A 20,625-nucleotide genomic window follows, 5' to 3' on the forward strand; every position below is an offset into this window, starting at 1 on the left:
ATGCAGTTTTCTGTTTGTGATTGAGCACATGATGCCCCTGTGCATGGTCATCTCCTGGGTTTATTCAGTGGCCATGATGATCCAACACATTGTGGCCGAGAAGGAGCATCGACTCAAAGAGGTGAGCTGCGAGACTTTGAAGTAAGGCCTTTTTGTTGAGGAGAAAGGAGGTGCGCATCTCGTCGCTTAAGGAATAGAAGCGCTTTAATGCATGAGGGTTTTTTTATAAACTATCACTTCCTGTTACACGCTCGCAGATAGCTTTGTGTGAAAGCAATGTGTGCTTATTTGTTGTAATCACGTTCGCTGATACTACAGATAAAATCTGTTATTCGAGTAGCTATCAATGTGACATCGTGGCCTAGCCAACATTATCTAGACTGGTGCATTTCTTTTCTTTTAGATATCCAAGCTTTATAGCCCATATAGCATGGCCATCATATCCATTCCTGGGTCTTCCCACAAACTGTTAGCACAAAGTTAGAAGCGCACAATTGTTTAAGATGTCTTATTTGTTGTAGACAATGTAGACAATGTCCTCTTTTAAGGGAACCAAAGAACCAAAGCCGGTTCCAGGATGTCAGTCGTCCTTTGCACAAAGTGTGCTCCATGAAGACATGTTTTGCCAACGTTGGAGTGGAAGAACTTAAGTGTTCTTCACAAAGCCTTGACCTAAACCTGCATGAACATCTTTTGCGATGAACTGGAATGCCGCCTGCACTCATCCTCTTGTGGCTGAAACCAAACTCGAAATTTGTAGTGGAAAGCTTTCCTAGAAAAATGCACATCGTTATACTGTAACAGCAATAGGTGGTTATATCTCGAACCGGATTGTTAACAAATGTACTGTATGTGAAGTGTCCACATACTTTTGGCCATTAAAATTCAGCTGATGTGAGCGAATTTGAATGGGTAATCAGCTGTGTAAAAGCTTAAGTAGTAGATTAAGTCCTACTAATAAGATTTGTATCTGTACCTAATGACCTACAATAAATAAATTGTTGTTTTTCGTAACGGCCAAAACATGGTATTGGTGCTAAAAAGTGGCTCATGTAGGTGTAGTGTCTGTAACTTTTTAAAAATTTGAATCTTTCAACGATCTTAATTGTCATTCATATGAAACTTGGCCAATTTAGATTTCACATGAAAAGACATAAACCTGAAAAAGTATATCAATCTAAAATGCAAAATTGATAAGATATCGCAACATGAATTTCATATGGTTACGGACACTACAGATTTTTTTGGGGGGAAAATTCTTACATTTTCTCTGACTGCTTTAATTTAAGCAACAATTTTTATAGGTCGTATGCTTCTAGAAGCTTATACCAATTTTAGCATTTTTAATTTCAGGATTTTAAATCATTATTGTTTTGATAATGCTGAAAAATGGCAAATTTTGGCTGAAGTTAGCAGCAAGATCTTTAGGGAAGAAAGATTGGTCAGTACAGTATGTTATTATATTATATGTATAGCATAAAAAAAAATTCAGCACTAATACTCAGTTTTGGCCGTAAAAGATTAGTGGTTGTGGATTCATCATTTCACATCATTTTTTAAAAGATTGTATAAATATTGATTATTTATCTATATGTTTATGACCAATTCTGACAATGATGATGATTGATTTTAGGTGATGAAGATGATGGGCTTAAATAATGCTGTGCACTGGGTGGCCTGGTTCATTACTGGCATTGTGCAGCTCTCTATCTCAGTGACGGCCCTGACGGCCATATTAAAATACGGCCGAGTGCTCCTCCATAGCGACCCCTTCATCATCTGGCTCTTCCTCACTGTATACGCCATCGCCACCATCATGTTCTGGTAATGTGCTCTAACAACATAAACAATCCTGTTGTAGCTAACAACATCGTTTTTTCTTCTTAGTAGTCTTTTCTTGCCTTTTCTGCCTTCTAGTTTTCTAGTGTCAGTGATCTACTCCAAAGCCAAACTGGCCTCAGCTTGTGGTGGAATTATCTATTTCCTGAGTTACGTTCCCTACATGTATGTGGCGATCCGAGAAGAGGTGGCCCATGACAAGATCACAGCCTTCGAGAAGTGCATTGCGGTAGGACACCTTTGACGTACATGGTATTATTTCAGGATGAAATGCATTTTGAACCCGGCGGTATAATCCATGGTGCCATCTGTCTCTCTGCCCCAATGCGACTTCCTCTTTTCCTACAGTCTCTGATGTCCACCACCGCTTTTGGCCTCGGTTCAAAGTACTTCGCTTTGTACGAGGTGGCCGGTGTGGGCATCCAGTGGCGCACCATCAACCAGTCACCGGTAGAGGGCGATGATTTTAACCTCCTCTTGTCCATGGTCATGCTGACCATCGACGCCATTGTGTACGGCGTGCTCACTTGGTACATAGAGGCTGTGCATCCAGGTGAGCCATGGCACAGCTTCATTAGATTTTTTTAATTATTTTGTTTGTAGGGCCGGGCACTCATTTGCCATAAACATCATTGCCACTTTCTAGTCTCTAAACTCCATCTGTCTCATTTTCCATGATACTTTTCTCATCGTCCAGGAATGTACGGGCTGCCCCGCCCTTGGTACTTCCCCCTGCAGAAGTCCTACTGGCTAGGCAGTGGACGGATTGAGACCTGGGAGTGGCCGTGGAGCAGCAGTGCCAGGCTCAGCGTGATGGAGGAGGATCAGGCCTGCGCCATGGAGCATAGACGCTCAGGTACTAATATCAGATCGGTTTATGGAACTTCAATAATGACTGTAGAACTCTGGTCTTGTTCTCGAGTCCGAGTTTCAGACCTGTCTATTTCCCCCAGAGGAAACCCGTGGAATAGAAGAGGAACCCAGTCACTTACCGCTGGTGGTGTGCATAGACAAACTCACCAAGGTCTACAAGACGGGCAGCAAGATGGCTCTCAACAAGCTGAGCTTAAATCTGCACGAAAACCAGGTTGTCTCCTTCTTGGGACACAACGGAGCTGGCAAGACCACCACTATGTAAGAGAGAACTGTGTATATGTGCACTGTTATCTGGTTTTGCTTGACTGAAAAACTCTTCTTTAATGGACGTCTTAGGAAGGTTTACAGTAATAGATATCATAGAAATATTTTATTAATGGCATATAAACATGCAACTGCTAGTTAGCTAGCCTAAATATCTGACTAGCTATCAACTGGGTAACAGTGTCTGTAGCTACAATATACAAAAACAAGGATACAGAAATTAAAAAGAAATTATATATATATATATATATATATATATATATATATATATATATATATATAGTGGCACGGTTGCTTAGTGGTTAGCACTGACGCCTAGCACCTCTAGGGTCTGGGTTTGGTTCCCGCCACAGGGTCCGTGTGGATGGAGTTTGCATGTTCTCCCTGTGCTTGGTGGGTTTCCTCCGGGTACTCCGGTTTTCTCCCACAGTCCAAAGACATCCCGGTTAGGCTAATTGGTGTATCCAGATTGCCCATAGTGGGTACATGAGTGTGTGAGAATGTGTGTATGTGTTTGTGCCATGCGATGGATCGGCACCCCGTCCAGGGTGTACCCCACCTCATGCTGTAGGTCTCCTGGGATGGACAATAAGACGATATCTATGTACTGTATATAGCATTAGTAATGATAAAAACAGTAAAACATACAAGAGTAAAATCACTGTGACTCAGAAATGACCCAGTTTAGCTCAGTGGGTCTGACATAAGCAGATGAGTTTTAGAGTCTGATGACGCTGGGCAGGAACGATTTCCTATGTCGTTCAGCGGGGATGAATGAGAATGCTGAAGAACTCATCTGTTGTTTTATTGAGAGGATAACAAGCACTGTCCTTAATTGCCAGCATTCTGTTCCCAACATCCTCCTCCAAGGTGAATCAGCTTGTGTCCGACAATACATAAAGCCTATCTATACCTATATAAGTGCCTGTACCACTTTATCCTGTATACAGGGTTGCAGAGAGCCTGGAGCGTATCCCAGAAGACTTAGGACACGAGGCATATTCACACGCCCATGTTCTCACTCACACACTATGGGTGATTTAGGAACGCCAATTAGCCTAATCTGCATGTCTTAGGACTGTGGGAGGAAACCGGAGCACCCGGAGGAAACCTACCAAGCATGGGGAGAACACGCGAACTCCATACACATAGACTTGTGGCGGGACTCGAACCTAGAACATGGAGGCACACATTTTTATATCTAGAAAAAAGGCAGAGACTAGAACCAAACACAGGATTCCATTCAGTCATTTTTTTGGAAAATTCTATAGCTCAGGTAATTCCTTTAGGAATCTTCGAGATCCAGCAAAATGTCATTGCTGTATCGTGTTTGATCTCCAGGTCAATCCTTACCGGGCTGTTCCCCCCCACCTCGGGCTCAGCCACTATATACGGCCACGATATCCGCACGGAGATGGAGCGCATCCGGCAGAACCTGGGCATGTGCCCGCAGCACAATGTCCTCTTCGACAAGCTGACTGTAGAAGAGCACCTGTGGTTTTACTCGCGCCTGAAGGGCATGGCTGAAGAGGACATTCAAAAAGAGATGGATAAGTGAGTGCCCTCACCTAGTCTTTTTCGAATTATCTAAAAAAATATAAGCTTTGGTAGCTAACTGGCAAGCTAGCATGTCATCGCTTGGCGTGTTATCTTGTTAGAATTTGACCAAATTCCAAATTCTTCTATAATGATTCCTAAATGTACTGTTCCTCATTTTTATTGGAGCACCAAGGCAGTGTCTCAAATCCTGTAACATTTTAGGTTGTGTAGTGTGTGTGTGTGTGTGTGTGTGTGTTACCCTTGCAAATTCTGTGAGACATGGTGTACTCTTAATTCTTCAGTGCTGTACTGAGACTGCAGAAATGTGGAGCATGAAATGTTCATCGTGTTCCGTACGTGTTAGTCACAGCTCTCTCTTTTCTCAATAGTAGGAATGGAATCACCAGATGGCGCTGTGAAGGCTGAAAGCTAATATTTCTTGTATATCTTATTGTTACACTTAATGTAGGGATGGCCATGGTGCATCATATGAGACACAGGTTTTATTCGGTCATTTTCCATTTTTTTTTCCCTTAACAATACTTGACCCAAAATTTTTATGTAGAGTCCCGACATAAAGTTTTCAGACCCTTTCAAATTTTCCACATTTTGTCCGAACCCAAATGAGATCCTAAGTTCCCCTGTGGAGATGAAAGAGTCTTACAGAAGGACAACCATCGCTGCAGCACTCAACCAATTAGAAGACCAGACTGGGGTGATGGTTTTCAATTTAAAAAAAGACAACAAACCAGAGCAAACAGGCAAGAATAAACTCTGTGAATGCCCTGGAATGGCCCAGCCAGAATCTGGACTCAATAGAACATCAACAGAGAGACCTAAAAATGGCTGTGGCCATCCACCCTGGTTGAGCTTGAACGATTCTGCTGAGAAGAATAGAGGAAACTTCCATCATTTACAAACAGACTTGAGGCTATCATTGCTATCAAAGGTGGTTTAATTGGGTATAACAATTTCACGAAATTTTTTAAAATTCCCTTTGGGATTAATAAAGCCATCCATCTATCCATCCATCCGTCCATCCATCCATCCATTCATCCAATGATGTTTTTCCTAGAGAATTCATAAAGAAAAAAATGGAATTAAAACAATTTCAAGATGAATATAAAACATAAAATATGGAAATCTTAAAAAGGTCTGAAATCTTTTTACTGGCACTGTATATATAACCGCTCTTTAAATCTCAAAATGTCTCAAATCGTAGCTGGGAAATACAGTATATGGACTTATAAAAAAATGAAAACTAAAAACCTATGAATCCAGTAAATAAATTAAACCATCACTGGCCCAAAGCAAAGACAAGCAACAAAACAAGAGCACATGCTGCTGTTGCCATAGAAACCGTGATGCAAATTAAGGAGGGTGAGATGATGACAGTTTCTTCACGGACCTGCTGCTTGATATTTGTTTCGAATCACAGGTGTTAAGGATTTTTTTTTCCCCTCTTCCCCGCACAGGATGATTGAGGACCTGGAGTTGTCTAATAAACGCCACTGTCTGGTGCAGACGCTTTCAGGAGGAATGAAGAGGAAGCTGTCGGTGGCTATAGCCTTTGTGGGCGGGTCCCGGGCCGTGATTCTGGACGAGCCCACAGCCGGCGTGGACCCGTACGCACGTCGTGCCATATGGGACCTCATCCTCAAATACAAGCAAGGTTAAAGAACGAGCACTGCTGCAGTGCAACACAGCATTGTATTAAGCAATGGCTTCCACGCTGATCGTCACTTTATCTTAGGGATTAGAAATTAGGTTTATGTACACACAACTCACTGATATCAGGTGCAGTATTTTTGCCGAACAGGAAACAGACCCTTAGGTGGGAATCGAACCCAGAACCTGGAGGTGCAAGGCGGGTGTGCTGTTGTACTGTAGGAAAATAATCAGTGACAGTTGGTGATTATTCTATACCACAGAATTCTCCAGTACTTTTTTTATTTTATTTAAAGGACAATGGGTCTCATGCAACAAGCATTATAAGATTTTTTTTAAAAACTTTTATATCGTAACCTTTTTTTATTTCTTTTTGTTATTTGTTTGCTGATCCTATTCTCATCCTATGCATCTCCAGTATAAGGTCAGGTGGGATTCATCATACAGCTCACCTGGATAAGAGCAGATTGGGAGGGTTAAGAAGATTTAATGCATCTGGTGTTAAAAAATAATGCAGCTTGGCAACAAATGATACAGTATTAATAGTCTGTTTATTTATTTTTAGAATAAAGACTCAAGTATTAAATGAGTTCATCTAACCGAGTATGTGTGTGTGTGTGTGTGTGTGTGCGTATATATGCAGGCCGGACCATCCTCCTCTCCACACACCACATGGACGAGGCTGACCTCCTAGGCGACCGCATCGCCATTATCTCCCACGGGAAGCTCAAGTGCTGCGGCTCACCTCTCTTCCTCAAGAGCACCTACGGAGACGGATATAAACTCACACTAGTGAAAAAGCAAAGTGACTCCAATCCTGCAGGTGATGATTACAGTATATCTGGGGCTGCGTGTTTCCTCAGCAGGCTGATGCTTTGACACACATCGAAAGTGTTTTTTTTAGCCTTTTTTTCCCCCTTTTCTTCACCATTATTTCCTGGTGTTTGTCAGCTGCGCCTAAGAAATAGGTTTCCAGTTTTATACTCTTGCAAAGCATATTATTAGTATTAGTCTCTTTCCGTGAATTTATTCAGCTTGCACAAAATAGAAAAGAAGTTGTTATGCAAATACAATTTAGGTCACTTATTTAACATAACATGAATCACATTGCCTGGGTTACTCTTACAGTATAGAATGCATGCACATCTTGTATTACATAAAAATGTATTCTCTTCTACCCAGACGACCCCTTTCTCTGTCTTATTCTCTGTCAGTATTAGAGCAGGAGATCACTGGTTTTTAAAGTTTACTCTAGAGAACCTCATGAATCAAATGATTAAATTTATCATCAAGCTCTTATACTGTATTTATTACCTTGTTCGACTTTTCAAACTTAATTTAATCCAAGCCGCAGTCGGTCTTTAAAGGTGCAATGCTTTATTTTTCCATAACGTTTGAATATACAAGTAAGTAAGATGTATACAAGGGTGAGACAAAAATTATGTGCAAAATTATATTAAAACTTGTGCACTTTCCGTTTAAACACTACTGTCTCCCCACCAGTGTTGGGGGACCTTACTTTTTAAAGTTATTACATTACAAAATTACTGTCACTAAAAAGTAATCAGTTACATTACAGCGTTACCTTCTGATAAAAGTTTATCAGAATAGTTTGAGTACTTTTCCATTGCAGAAAATGAAAACCCCTTTGTGATTCCTCATGCATGTTGTTTCAGTCAAGACCTTTATAACTATTCTACCATCATCACTCAGTGAAGTTTAGCTCATAATCTGTTAGCTACTAATAACCCTATCTCACCTACGCGGTTTTGCACGATGGCAGTAACTACAGTTCATCATGATTCACCGCGAGTTTAAGGGCTGTGATTACGTTTCCATCTTTCCGCGTGTCGATCCTTGCATAGTCAAATCGCATAGGTGAGATAGGGGTGTAACAGCAGGAATAACAGAGGGGGGCGGTTATCGGGGGTGGGGCTTGTAGGACGACTTTCACACACACACTAATTGTCTAATAACAGATAAAAAAAAAAAAAAAGCAAATAGCTGAGTATGGACCTGAGGCGGACCTAACGCGTTGGATTACTCGTTACATCAAAAAAGTAATCCAAGTACTTTTACTTTGTAACGCTTTACACCCAACAGTGCTCCCCAGTCACTTCATGCAGGAGTGAAAGTGTTACATCAGTTCATTTGTAACTATAGTGCGAACAAAAATGGATGTCCCACTTGTGATTTGTACCCGTTTAAATTTGTCCATGGTGCCGTTATTTAGTATGGACAAAGCCTTTGGATATCTGCGAACAAAATTTGGACTGATACTCTAAGAAAACTGAAAGAGTCTTAAAGAGAATCTTTACTAGTGATGAGACATGGATTCATCACCACGAGCCTAAGAATAAACAGCAGAGTATGTAAACTAAAACATTCTTAATCGTCAATCGAAAAAAAGTTCAAACGCCATCCATCAGCTTGAAAATTCATCAATGCTTACAGTTTTCTGAGTTTCTTAAGAAGCCAGGATTGGAACATAATCAGAAAAAAGGTTCAACATTGAACAACGCTCGTTACAGTGAGATGATTATTCTCGAGCGGACGCCTTCAGATTGAACTTCGGATTGAACGCAGTGGACTGCTATCCATGGGCGTCGCATTACGATTGCACATTCCCTCACTGTCGACACTTGGTTTGAAGTGTTAAAGCATCCTCCTTATAGTCCTGATCTCACTCTATCTAACTTTCCCCTGTTTGGTCCTCTGAAAGCAGCTCTCCGAGGACGAAGATTCACTTCTGATGAAGAAGTGAAGACAGCGGTGCATTCGTGGTTCGCAGGTCAACTTAACATTAAAAAAAAAAAATTCAATGAGGTGATACGAAAGCTTGTTGACAGATGGACAAAGTGTATTGAAAAGCAAGGAGTTTGTGTCCAAAAAGATGTCTTTTCTTAAATAGATTCTACAGGCAGAGAACAGTTAATCACCCTCGTTGAACAAATTTTTAGTTTATGAAGTCACTAACACATGATATGTTTGATTAGACTGAAACAAACCCTAATGTGGTTCACTAGACGACTGTACCTGAGACCTTTCACTGGTCGAGTGTGTATCAGTGACCTCCGATGTAGAGCTCGTGTTCGGACTGCAGGGAGTGATTAAAGTCCAGGCGACGTCACGAGCTTTATTTAGCACTGTGCTGGATGAGTTTTGGAAGCTGCCAAGATTGAAAAAGGAGAAAAAAGAATTACCTACCCTCATTCATAAATTTAACATTGTTAAATTTAATGAGCATCCAAGGACATTCACTATGGACAGCGCACAGACTGCAGGAGCAAGGCAGATGCAGGAGAGGAGAGGGTCTATTGAATGATTAAAGATTGCTGTTTCTCTTTTATTTTATTTTTTTAATTCTTATTTATTAATTAATTCATTTATTTATGGGAGACGGTCGCCATTGGTGAACGTCAGGATAAAAACTAGTCGCAAAGTTAAAACTTTAGACGCACTTTTTTACGGACTGTTTTATTCACCATCTGCAGCCATGCTCGTGTAGTTTCCAGTGTAAAATTTTATATTTAGTAAACAAACCCTTTATAACATTTCAGCTGGTGAAGATACCACCATATATAATCCACATGCCTTCGTTTTTGTGTTTTGGTCCGATGGTGAAAACACCAGTGTGAACGGTAGACGAACCGAAACTAATGTATCGTTTTGTGCTTTGGTCTGAACCAATAGACCCGGACTACAAGTGTGAACACACCCTAAAGGATTGTTTGTATTTGGACACATCCATTATGATATTATGATATGTTCTTATATGAGGTCACAGTAGAGGAAACATTTAACTGGACAATGCAAAAATGGAAAGAGGATATAAACATTTCACATTATTTTTTTGGTTTGCACACACACTGGAGATCCATCTAAATGTCTAAAAATGACTAAAAAGTGAACTTTGCATAATAGGTCCCATTTAAAGTTGAAGAAATCCATGCACCAATAAGCCGATATGGCCGTCACCTAGAGCGTGTGTCGTAAAGATATATTCTTCACCATTTTTTCTTTCGGCTTGCACATTCCATCTTAAAATTCTTGTCTTTGTTTGTTCACAGATCAGTCGAGTATGCCCCCTTCCTCATCCCTGTCCCTGTGCTCAGAGACCAGAGTCACTCAGTTTATCCGACAGTATGTAGCCTCCTGCCTGCTGATGTCTGACTCCAACACCGAGCTGTCCTACATCCTGCCATCTGAGGCTGTCAGGAAAGGCTGCTTCGAAAGACTGTTTCAGGTAAAAATAAAATAATAACCTACACATATGCTTCTAATTTCATTCAGAACTATTAAAAATGGTTAGTTTTAAAGTTGGACTCTTTGGTGTATGAACAGTACTCATAGTTTTTTTTTTCTTTCTGCAAGGCTCTGGAACAGAGTTTGGATAGTCTGGCTCTCACCAGCTTTGGAGTGATGGACACCACGCTGGAGGAGGTCTTTTTAAAAGTGTCAGAAGAGGACTTGTCGCTTGAGAACAGTGACGCAGGCGAGTGAAAGATCTTATAGACACTATGAACTTAGCTAGCAAATCTTGATATCCACCTCGTAGAAACGCTATACAAACATACACTGGTGAAGAGATTCAGTAAATGCTCATACCAGACATCGAAATGCACTTGGCCGTTCTAGGCAACATTTTATATAGAAGAAAATCCCCCCAAAATCGTGTCTCTTTGTTACTTAGTGAAGTCTGTAAGCTGAAAGTTTATCTCCCTCTCGTCTTCATATACTGTGTATGAGTCACTTTTCTGATCTTTTCCCCTTCCTGTCTTCTCCTTTCTCTTATAGATATGAAGAGCTCCCCAGGCGGGGCGTCAGTAGGGAAGTCTTCCTCTCTTTTGTCCTCGCAGCAGTGTGATGGAACTCTGCCTGGTGATGTGACCCGGCCCGAAGTGGAGATGAGCAATATGGTGATGAGCTCGAGGTTAAGCTCCAGTCAGGCCTCGCTGCAGTCAAATTCCTCCGTGGGTTCTGTGAGAGGTGACGAGGGAGGACCGTACTCTGATTTCTACGGTGAATATTACCCGCTGTTTAACAATACCCAGGACCTGGACTCAGCCAGCCTTAGAGGTGGGCATGTTCTTGTAATATTAATAATAGAATAATGATTTAAGTATTGTTATAATTGTTATAATATAATATAAAAATTGATCATTAGTTTACAGTGCGGCAGTAGTTAACATGGGCTTAAATACTTCCTTGTCGTTAAAAGGGCAGTGTGCATTATGGACAAAGTACTGTGGCCGAGAAGTGCAAAACAAAATAATAAAACTGAAAACAAAATAACAAAAGCGGAAACAAATTAACCAATTAAAAACAAAATAACAAAACCGAAAACAAAATAGCAAATTCAAAAACAAAATAACAAAACCGAAAACAAATGAACAAATTCAAAAACAAAGTAACAAAACTAAAAATAAGATAACAAAACTAAAAACAAAATAACAAAACCAAAATACCAAATTCAAAATAACAAACCCCAAACAAAATAACAGATTCAAAAACAAAATAACAGAAAACCAAAAAAAAACGAAATAACAAAACAGAAAAAAAATAACAAATGAGAAAACAATACAATTCAGTCAAATCAGAGAAGGTAGGTATAGTTTGCAAATAAAATTCTAACCGCTGATTGGACGAGACATTTGTCACTCAAAATATACAGGAAGTACTGTGGCCTCATTGACATTTAAATTTATTTTATTTTGTTTTCGGGTTTAAAAAAAAAATTCTGTTTAATTTTTTTTGTTGTTGTTTAGAACTTCTCGGCCACCGTAACAAAGTGTACTCACAAAGAAATAAATGACTGGCTTTTATTTAGCGCTTAGAATTTTAGAGCATTTCATTTAGAGCATCCCTTAGAGTATTTTAGCCATCATTAGTTTTGCTGTTTTTTTTTCAACAAACATATAAAGAGTGCAGGATTGTGCAGTACAAAGTGACATCTTTTTTATTTTATTTTAGGCAATATGACGAACTATACAAACATGACTGAGCTAAAAATAAAGGGTCACATTATAGCACAGATACACACGATTATGTGTTTTTATTATTGTTTTTGGGTGTTTATATGCCAAAAAAAATATATATACAGTATATATATATATATACATACAAAAGTTTGGGGTCACTTGCAAATTTCTTTGTTTTTGTTTAGTGATTTATTTTCTACATTCTACAACAATACTGGGGATTTCAAAACTGTAAAATAACACATATGAAATTAAGTAATTATGTAACAACAAGAAAAACAACAGTAAGTTGTTATTTTAAGACACAGAGGTCAGCCTTTCTGTAATAGTTCTTGCAAGAACAGTATTGTCAAGTGCATTTGCAAAATCCGTCAAGCACCATAATGAAACTGTCTCTCATGAAGGCCATCCCAGGAGGGCGAGACCAAAACCTACCTCTGCCCCAGACGAGAAGTTCATTTAGAGTTATCAGCCTGAAAAATGACCAATTAACAGCACCTCAGATTAGAGGCGTTATGAAGTCTTTACAGAGCAGAAGTAGCAGAAACGTCTCAGCATTAACTGTTTAAAGGAGATTAATGCATTTTTTGGCGCCTTCAGCATTCCTTTACAATGTAGAAGAAATAAAAATCAGGAACCATCATGGAGTTAGAAAGTGACCCCAAACTTTTGAACGGTAGTGTATATATACTCACTTTGAGAATTTTCTACATTTCTGCGACGTCATTACCATATTCCGGTATTTGATAAAATTTTACATATTATAAAAGTAATAATATCTTTTGTTCTAGCTGACATCTGAAAATCCAAACACACCAAATAATCACTTAATAGGTGAACTGGCTATTTTAGTTTCTAACGAGCATTCATCCTGGAGATTACGGAGCGTACGACACCAGTCCGTCATAGGACATCATAAGCAAACATATTGATGCTTAGGGGTGCTTTATCTGCATGTTTTTGGATTTGGAAAAACAAAATACCCTGTATACAGGATTAGCGATATAAATGATTAATGAATGAATTATTCTTTAACATTGTCTTCATTTTTGAAATATTGATATTGACCTCCTGTCATGCATATCATAGAGGCTTTGATGTGAACCTTTACTTTTTACCTTTTTTTTCTTCAGATGAGGAAGAGGAGCCGAGCTCCTCAGAGCCGCATGTCCTGGAGGGTCAGGGCAGCTTCAAGCTGGAGGGCTGGTGGCTACGCTTTCGCCAATTTCACGGCCTCATTGTCAAGAGGTTCCACTGTGCCAAGAGGAACACCAAGGTCCTGTTCTCGCAGATCCTTCTGCCTGCCTTCTTTGTTTGTGTGGCGATGACCGTCGCTCTGTCCGTGCCTGAGATAGGTAAGACTGAACAGGATGGAGGTGTGTCAAAAAAACAACATTATTATACTACATAATACACAATGGAACACTTAATACTCTGTCAGCTTTAATAACTGATTTAGATCGCTAGGGTAACAGAATATACAAGGGGCGTTCAGGTCAAACCGGGACTTTTTGGAATGCAGAATATAAAAAACAAGTCAAACCAGGACATTGCAGATCCCGGTTTGACTCGAACGCTGCTTTCATTAAGGAGTGTGTCACTTGCCATAATCCTGCTTTAAAAAACTAACCCAGACTGTAATTGCCTCTCCAGGTGATCTGCCTCCTCTGATCCTGTCCCCGTCTCAGTACCATAACTACACCCAGCCCAGAGGAAACTTCATCCCCTTCGCCAACGAGGACCGGCTACAGTACAGGTGTAACTCGGGAACATAAACGCTCATCGTAAACAGTTTATTCTTCATACTTTGAGCAAATCATAAGCGACAGAACTACTATATTATTATAATTTTATCATACGTTTTATACTGCATATTTCGCCTATAATGGCTGTAAAATGAGGAGAAGGATTATAAAGATGAATGATGCTACTTTGAAATTCATACTCTTATATCCAATATTGTATCAGGTTGTTAAAGTTGCCTGGCACGACTACGACGCTTCCTCACTTTCCACAACATTCTGGCCAGCATCAGGATTTAGAAAATGTAGTAAAAGCAAAAAACTTCACCCTGCTTAATGTTTATTGTTAGTTTCTACTATATTTTGTATCTTTAATCTGTGCTCACTTATTACTGACCCATAGTAACACACTGAACACTGGAACAGCTGGATTTAAACACCATGAGGCTGCAGATGTTCTCTGTATAATCATTTGTTCTGCCCTGCTGTTACAGGAGCAAGCTGTCCCCAGACGCCAGCCCTCAAAAGATCATAAATACGCTGCGCTTGCCATCAGGCGTGGGTGCAACCTGCGTGCTCAAAACCCCCTTTAATAGTACACTGGACCAGCTGGCGCAGAGCCTCAACCCTTATGCCAACAATGCCAAGACACTTGCCGCACGCTACTTCGACCCCATGTGCCTGGACTCGTTCACCCAGGGGGTACCGCTGTCTAACTTTGTCCCGCCTCCACCCTCTCCTGCACCATCGGATTACCCGGAGCCACGCTTTGATGATGCTTTGTGGAACTATACGGCAGCTCCGCCCACCACTGCCCACGGTGAGGCTCGTTATAGTGACTGAAGCTGTAAAACACACCAATCAGTGATACAGATGAAGACACTCTGTCTTTATATAGACATTGACACTTGTCTGTCATATAGTATCATAAATCATATAAGCAAGACTGTATGAGAATCTTTTCCAATTATGATATAAACATCAAAGTAACAACAAAGTACCTGTGTGGATTATGTTTTTGCGTGTAGTAATGACTGAGTGTGTTGATTCAACAGAAATGGTGACGTCTCCTCCTCCACTTCCACTATCCATCCGAGAGCCGGTGCGTTGCATTTGCTCCATGCAGGGAACGGGTTTCACGTGTCCCAGCGGCGTGGGCGGACGACCGCCCCTCACAAAAGTGGTCACGGGAGATATTCTAGTGGACATCACGGGCCGCAACGTGTCTGAGTATCTTCTCTATACCTCCGACCGCATGAGACTGCACAGGTGAAGAGCAAAGAACATCAAAATGAAACATCAAAACTCGTTAACGCATGTGATATAATCTGGAAGTTTGAACGCTTTACTATTTACTATGATAAGTTAATCATATGACTAAGTGGGACCCTAATGGCTTCCCATATTCGCAGTGCAATTATCCGATTGTGTGTGTGATGGGGCATTTAATGCAGATAATATTTAAAGATAAAGTTTTATTTTGAAAAGCTTCCAGATGGAAGTTTGGATAAAACCAGCGTTGTGTGTGCAAGCTACCCTCAAGGGAAACTTTTTACATGAATACATTTAGTATAAGACGTGGAAGTGGTGGATCAGGCGGCTAAGGCTCTGGGTTGTTGGTTTTTGGATCGGAGGATCTGGGTTTGAGCCTCGCTGTCGGTGGATTGCCACACCCCATACTACAGAGCAACTGCATCCACTGCCATTCAAAGGATTTTAATTTGTTAAATGTTAATGTTTGAGATATTCTAAAATTGCTAAAATCTGTCGGGTTTGTCATGCATTTCTTGATTCCAACAAGTTAATCTGAGTATTTTAAAATTGTGATTAATCATGATTAATCGCAGATTATTACTGTGATTAATTAGATAAAAAAATTTTAATCGATTAAGAGCATTCCTTTTAAGCGTTTTGATTTTGGCTACGGTTTATCACTTTACTTTTTTGTTTTTTAGTAAAATGTGAAAAACTATTAATTTTCAGGCATTATTGACAGTTCTGTTGCAAAACCAGACTCTACTTAGACATGTTTTTTTTTATTATTGTTTTGTTTTCTCAGATATGGAGGCATCACTGTTGGAAACATCCAGAAATCAGTCCCAGCATCCTTTGGAAAAAAGGGGTCGCTCATGGCGCGCAAGATAGCGGTGCGCCGATCGGCCCAGGTGAGCCAGCGTGCATTTCTTATAAAGATCTCTCAAAGGTCATGTTCGGTCTGATCAGCAGGGTTTCTGTTTTATCCCTGTCTCTGCAGGTGCTGTATAACAATAAAGGCTACCACAGCATGCCCACATACCTGAACGTGCTGAACAATGCCATCCTGCGTGCTAACCTGCCCCTTAGCAAGGGCAACCCTGCAGCTTACGGTAAAAAACCTCAGGTTGGAGTATTGGCCTTAAATAGCTTTAAAGCCATAAGGATCTGGTGCTTTTGTAAAGTAATATGTCATACCATACAGTACCATACTGCAATCAATAGTTAATAATATAATCATAAATAGAATAATAGTTATGAAGATGCTAGGGTCAAAGTTAGACAGAAATATACCTAAAACATGTATTTTTTTCATGCGTTTATACAAAATACCACAAAATACAGTTTTCATGTATCTGTACTTTAGTTTTATCGCTGGATACTTTTTACTTTTACTCCACCACATCCTACAACAAACATCATCTGTACTTTCGACTTCACCATATTTGTGTTTTTTTTCATTACTCAGCCACAGTATTTGAAAGCGTTAATATCGCCACCTGATGATTATTATATGCCATTGTGTGATTTGCCTTCTCCCTGTGAAACGCTTAATTATGTAGCAGGTGTTTGAAATCAGAGGAGAAGACTGTTGTGTTATTTTACTTAAAGGCTACTGTAAAGCTCTGTACTTTTTATACTTGAGTAAATTTAAACGTAAGTACTTTTGGACTTTCACTCAAGTACAAATGTAAATGGAGAATGTCTAATTTCGCTTGGGGTGTCTTTATTTTGACTCAAGTACTTGTACATTTCTGTGCCTTTTCCATCTTTTAACTTTTTAGACTCATGGCTACAGTCTCTCGCTTTGATGTATGTGCTTTTAAAAGTGTTAGACGTTTGGTCTACTATGATAGAAAAAAATGGTAAGAGGTAAAAAAAAATTTTTAAGTTGTGCCAAAACAGCCTTTATTCTAAGAGCACTTTGATGGCAGGCTGTCATCAGAGAATGAAACACAGCTACTAAAAGTACATCAGGGTCCATCTGTATATGAACGGGATTAGCAGGACTAATCTCATCCATGCTCTGTTTTTTCTTACACATTGCTACTAACAACTCCTTTGCTCTGGATCTTAATCAAATAAAGGCATTTACTTCTTCTCCTACCACCCTGATACGATACTATCACAATACCTAGGTCAAGATTAGATTACTATTGCAGTTCTGTATCACAGTATCACAATTTTATAAATATCTCGATTTAAAATAATTTTTTTTCCCCCCAATTTTGTTGCAGTTGTAAGCCCTTGAGCTTAGTTTAATTATAACTAGAATGTTTTATACTTTGGCTTAATTCAACAGCTTTACAGCTGAACTGAACATGAGGAGTTAAATGTAGCACATTCTTTATATTAGTTTTCTCCCTTAAAAAACAAATGCAGCATTTAAACAGTAATAAATGATTTAAAGTACTGTACATCTTCATCATCGGTCATTATCATTATTTTCCAAACAAACTTGGCAAATAATTCACTCCCTACCACGCGAGATTCGGGTGTGTGAATAGTTCAGAGTGTACCACATGTAGGATCATAAAGAAATGGCGACGTTTTACCGCTTTCCGCGTTTGAGACTAATGGAGGAAAAAGCCGATTGGAGGCTTTTTAACATGTGGTCTCGAGTGTAACGCCATCATAAATGCATTTGTGTTGCTTTATTTGGAAACTCGTGCACTCATCGGTTATGTCCAGCGTGATCAGTCATGGCTGATCTGTTGGCTGAAAAACAGCCAATTCCGGTCACTGGCTGATCGACCGGTGCATCTCTATTATAAATTTAACAAATCATTTAAAAATCGATTTTGGTGTCATGAATCGGCACACAAAAGAATCTCAATTCATAACAGAATCGATTTTCCACAAAGCAGTAGTGAAGACTCAAGTCAGTGTCGCCAACTTGGCGACTTTCTCGCTAAATCTGGCGACTTTCCAAAACCTCTCTGCACCTTGTCAAGAAACGACTAGCGACAAATCTAGCGACTTTTTCTAGTGTTATTGGAGAACGTTTGGAGAATCAGACGTAAAAGCACGTATCTGTTCTGCAGTTACTGTCCTCAACAAGCAGGGGGAGCTGCCGTGTCCACATTGCAGATAAAATGCGTACGCGCAAAGTTGCCGCAGGATGTGAATGTAAAGGTTTCTTCACTGTTACTCTAAAATAAATCTGTCATCTCGCACTCTCTCAATCAGTTATGCACCTCGTCCACTGTGTGTGTGTGTGTGTGTGTGTCCCTAAAACCAAATCTAATTGACAAAGAATCAACTAAAAATAGCTCATTTACAGTTCTAAACATATTTAAAGTGTCTTTTATTCACTTTTTATTTCTCCTGGAACGTTATTTCTTTTTTCCTACACCGTCCATTACAATTTCAAGAAAATTGACAATTATGCAAATTAAGCGATTACGTCATTTAGCGACTTTTAGGACCGCCATTAGCGACTTTCCCTGCTGAGGGGTTGGCAACACGGAATCAAGTCAGTAGGTTGTTGGTGTTAATTATGTCCATTCTCTCCAAAGACACAAAAATTGCGATGTTTAAAATAATCAAAATACCGTCACTTAAAGGACTTCTTATCAAGAAACAATGAGATAGATTCTTTCTTCATGTGTTACTAAAACGAAAAAAAGAAAGAGAATAAGCACGACTTCATTAATTCAGAAAAATTACATTGGCAGTTTAGAATAAAATATCCAATACAGATGTGTAAGTTTTACAGTGTATTCATGATGGTGTTTGTTTGTGCATCTGTTCAGGTATCACAGTGACTAATCACCCCATGAACAGAACCAGTGCCAGTCTTTCTCTGGATTACCTGTAAGGTTTTTTTTCACCCTATTCCTTTTCTAATACTTTCTTTCATTTCTAATCCCTCTCAGCTAATTCTTTACACTTTCCTTTTTTTTTCTCTTCTTGACTTCAGGCTCCAAGGCACCGACGTGGTCATTGCCATCTTCATCATCGTAGCTATGTCCTTCGTCCCAGCCAGCTTTGTGGTCTTTCTGGTGGCTGAGAAGTCCACCAAGGCCAAGCACCTGCAGTTTGTAAGCGGCTGTGACCCCGTCATCTACTGGCTTGCCAATTACATTTGGGACATGGTGAGATGTAGGACGGGTGCAGAGTCGTACGTTCCTCTTTTTCAAGCTGAGTGTGCTGCTGGAGTCTAAATGATCTTTCTCTTTCTCTCTGTCTTCACTGTCAGCTGAATTACCTGGTCCCAGCTACATGCTGCGTTCTCATCCTGTTTGTGTTTGACTTGCCTGCGTACACATCGCCCAAAAATTTCCCAGCAGTGGTGGCACTCTTTCTGCTGTATGGGTATGTACGATTAGTGCATGACATCACATAACACTAAATATTTGAGTCAAGATGAAGAAGAATTTGGATAAATACCTAGATGAGTGGTTGCATACATTTAATTTGTGAAAGGTCATGTGGTCTGATAAGTCCAGATTGTCCCTATTCTAGAGCAATGAGCGCGCCAGGGTAAGAAAGGAAGCGCGGAAAGCGATGCACCCATCATACATATTGCAGACTGTACAATAATTATGGGTCGTTCATTAACGATTATTTATTTTTGAACGAGTCTTCAACGTGACTCAGAAGAACGAGTAGTCTCGGAGAGTGATTCGTTCATTTTCTACTGGGCGCGCATGCGCAAATCATCCGAAGGTTATGTACAGGAAACAGAAATGAGTAGTTACCTCTGAGTCTTTTCTGTCCGAATCGTTCGTTCTTTTGTCATGTGACTTACATAGATGCTATTCAGTGCAATAGATTCAAAAGAATGAACGATTCGGACCAGAAGATATGAGAGGTGAGCTGCTCATTCTGTTTATCGTAATATGTCCTTATACATGGTGATATTTTCATTACTGGAACTATGGCCAAAATTTGAAAAAAAAACAACAACAACGAGTTGCTTGAACAGATTTCCAGGGAATAACGTATTTTAATACAATTTATATTTGTATGAAATCAAGCCGATTTTGTTCCCCCTAAGTCTAGGTCTGATTATTAAAATAATTAACTAAACATCCTTTTTAAGTGCAAAAGCATAAATCAAATTATAAGTAATAATAATTGTAGGATTTTTTTTTTTATCAGTAATTTTATGAACACATTAAATGATTTGAAATTTAAGTGATGCTCCTTTTTATCACAAGTTATCATAACATTAAAGCCTTTGTTCTTAGGATATTTCCTTTAAGTCAGAGATTATATAGAGAAATAAAATGACTTTTTACACTCATACCATAATTATGATAAACACACTTTGCTTTGATAGCTAGAGAAACACATTTAGATGTATAGAATGTATAAGAATATAAGTGCAAAACAGACTAGACCAGAATGATAAAGTAACATTATTAATCTATATTGAATTATAATTTTGTGAAGTTTTTCAGCCACTATATCGCACTATAAAAAATATTTGTGCTACTGTAGGTTCTCATTTCTTA

At 39.5% G+C, this 20,625-nt stretch overlaps 1 protein-coding gene across 1 annotated transcript in view; it reads left to right on the forward strand.

Moving 5' to 3' along the window:
• abca2 (ATP-binding cassette, sub-family A (ABC1), member 2) overlaps window positions 1–20,625 on the forward strand; it is an 86,676-nt gene that overhangs the window by 55,831 nt on the left and 10,220 nt on the right. The window contains exons 17-37 of the mRNA XM_053480884.1: window positions 7–121; window positions 1,634–1,824; window positions 1,918–2,068; window positions 2,188–2,392; window positions 2,537–2,695; window positions 2,793–2,973; window positions 4,321–4,533; window positions 5,994–6,190; window positions 6,830–7,009; window positions 10,257–10,432; window positions 10,561–10,681; window positions 10,984–11,265; window positions 13,301–13,522; window positions 13,821–13,923; window positions 14,404–14,729; window positions 14,965–15,178; window positions 15,969–16,074; window positions 16,164–16,275; window positions 18,919–18,979; window positions 19,086–19,260; window positions 19,365–19,480. Coding sequence (XP_053336859.1) covers window positions 7–121; window positions 1,634–1,824; window positions 1,918–2,068; window positions 2,188–2,392; window positions 2,537–2,695; window positions 2,793–2,973; window positions 4,321–4,533; window positions 5,994–6,190; window positions 6,830–7,009; window positions 10,257–10,432; window positions 10,561–10,681; window positions 10,984–11,265; window positions 13,301–13,522; window positions 13,821–13,923; window positions 14,404–14,729; window positions 14,965–15,178; window positions 15,969–16,074; window positions 16,164–16,275; window positions 18,919–18,979; window positions 19,086–19,260; window positions 19,365–19,480 — 3,606 coding nt within the window. The remainder of the gene's footprint in view (window positions 1–6; window positions 122–1,633; window positions 1,825–1,917; window positions 2,069–2,187; window positions 2,393–2,536; window positions 2,696–2,792; window positions 2,974–4,320; window positions 4,534–5,993; window positions 6,191–6,829; window positions 7,010–10,256; window positions 10,433–10,560; window positions 10,682–10,983; window positions 11,266–13,300; window positions 13,523–13,820; window positions 13,924–14,403; window positions 14,730–14,964; window positions 15,179–15,968; window positions 16,075–16,163; window positions 16,276–18,918; window positions 18,980–19,085; window positions 19,261–19,364; window positions 19,481–20,625) is intronic.

The sequence above is a fragment of the Clarias gariepinus genome, chromosome 21 (genome assembly GCF_024256425.1).
Source record: "Clarias gariepinus isolate MV-2021 ecotype Netherlands chromosome 21, CGAR_prim_01v2, whole genome shotgun sequence".
Lineage (NCBI taxonomy): Eukaryota > Metazoa > Chordata > Actinopteri > Siluriformes > Clariidae > Clarias > Clarias gariepinus.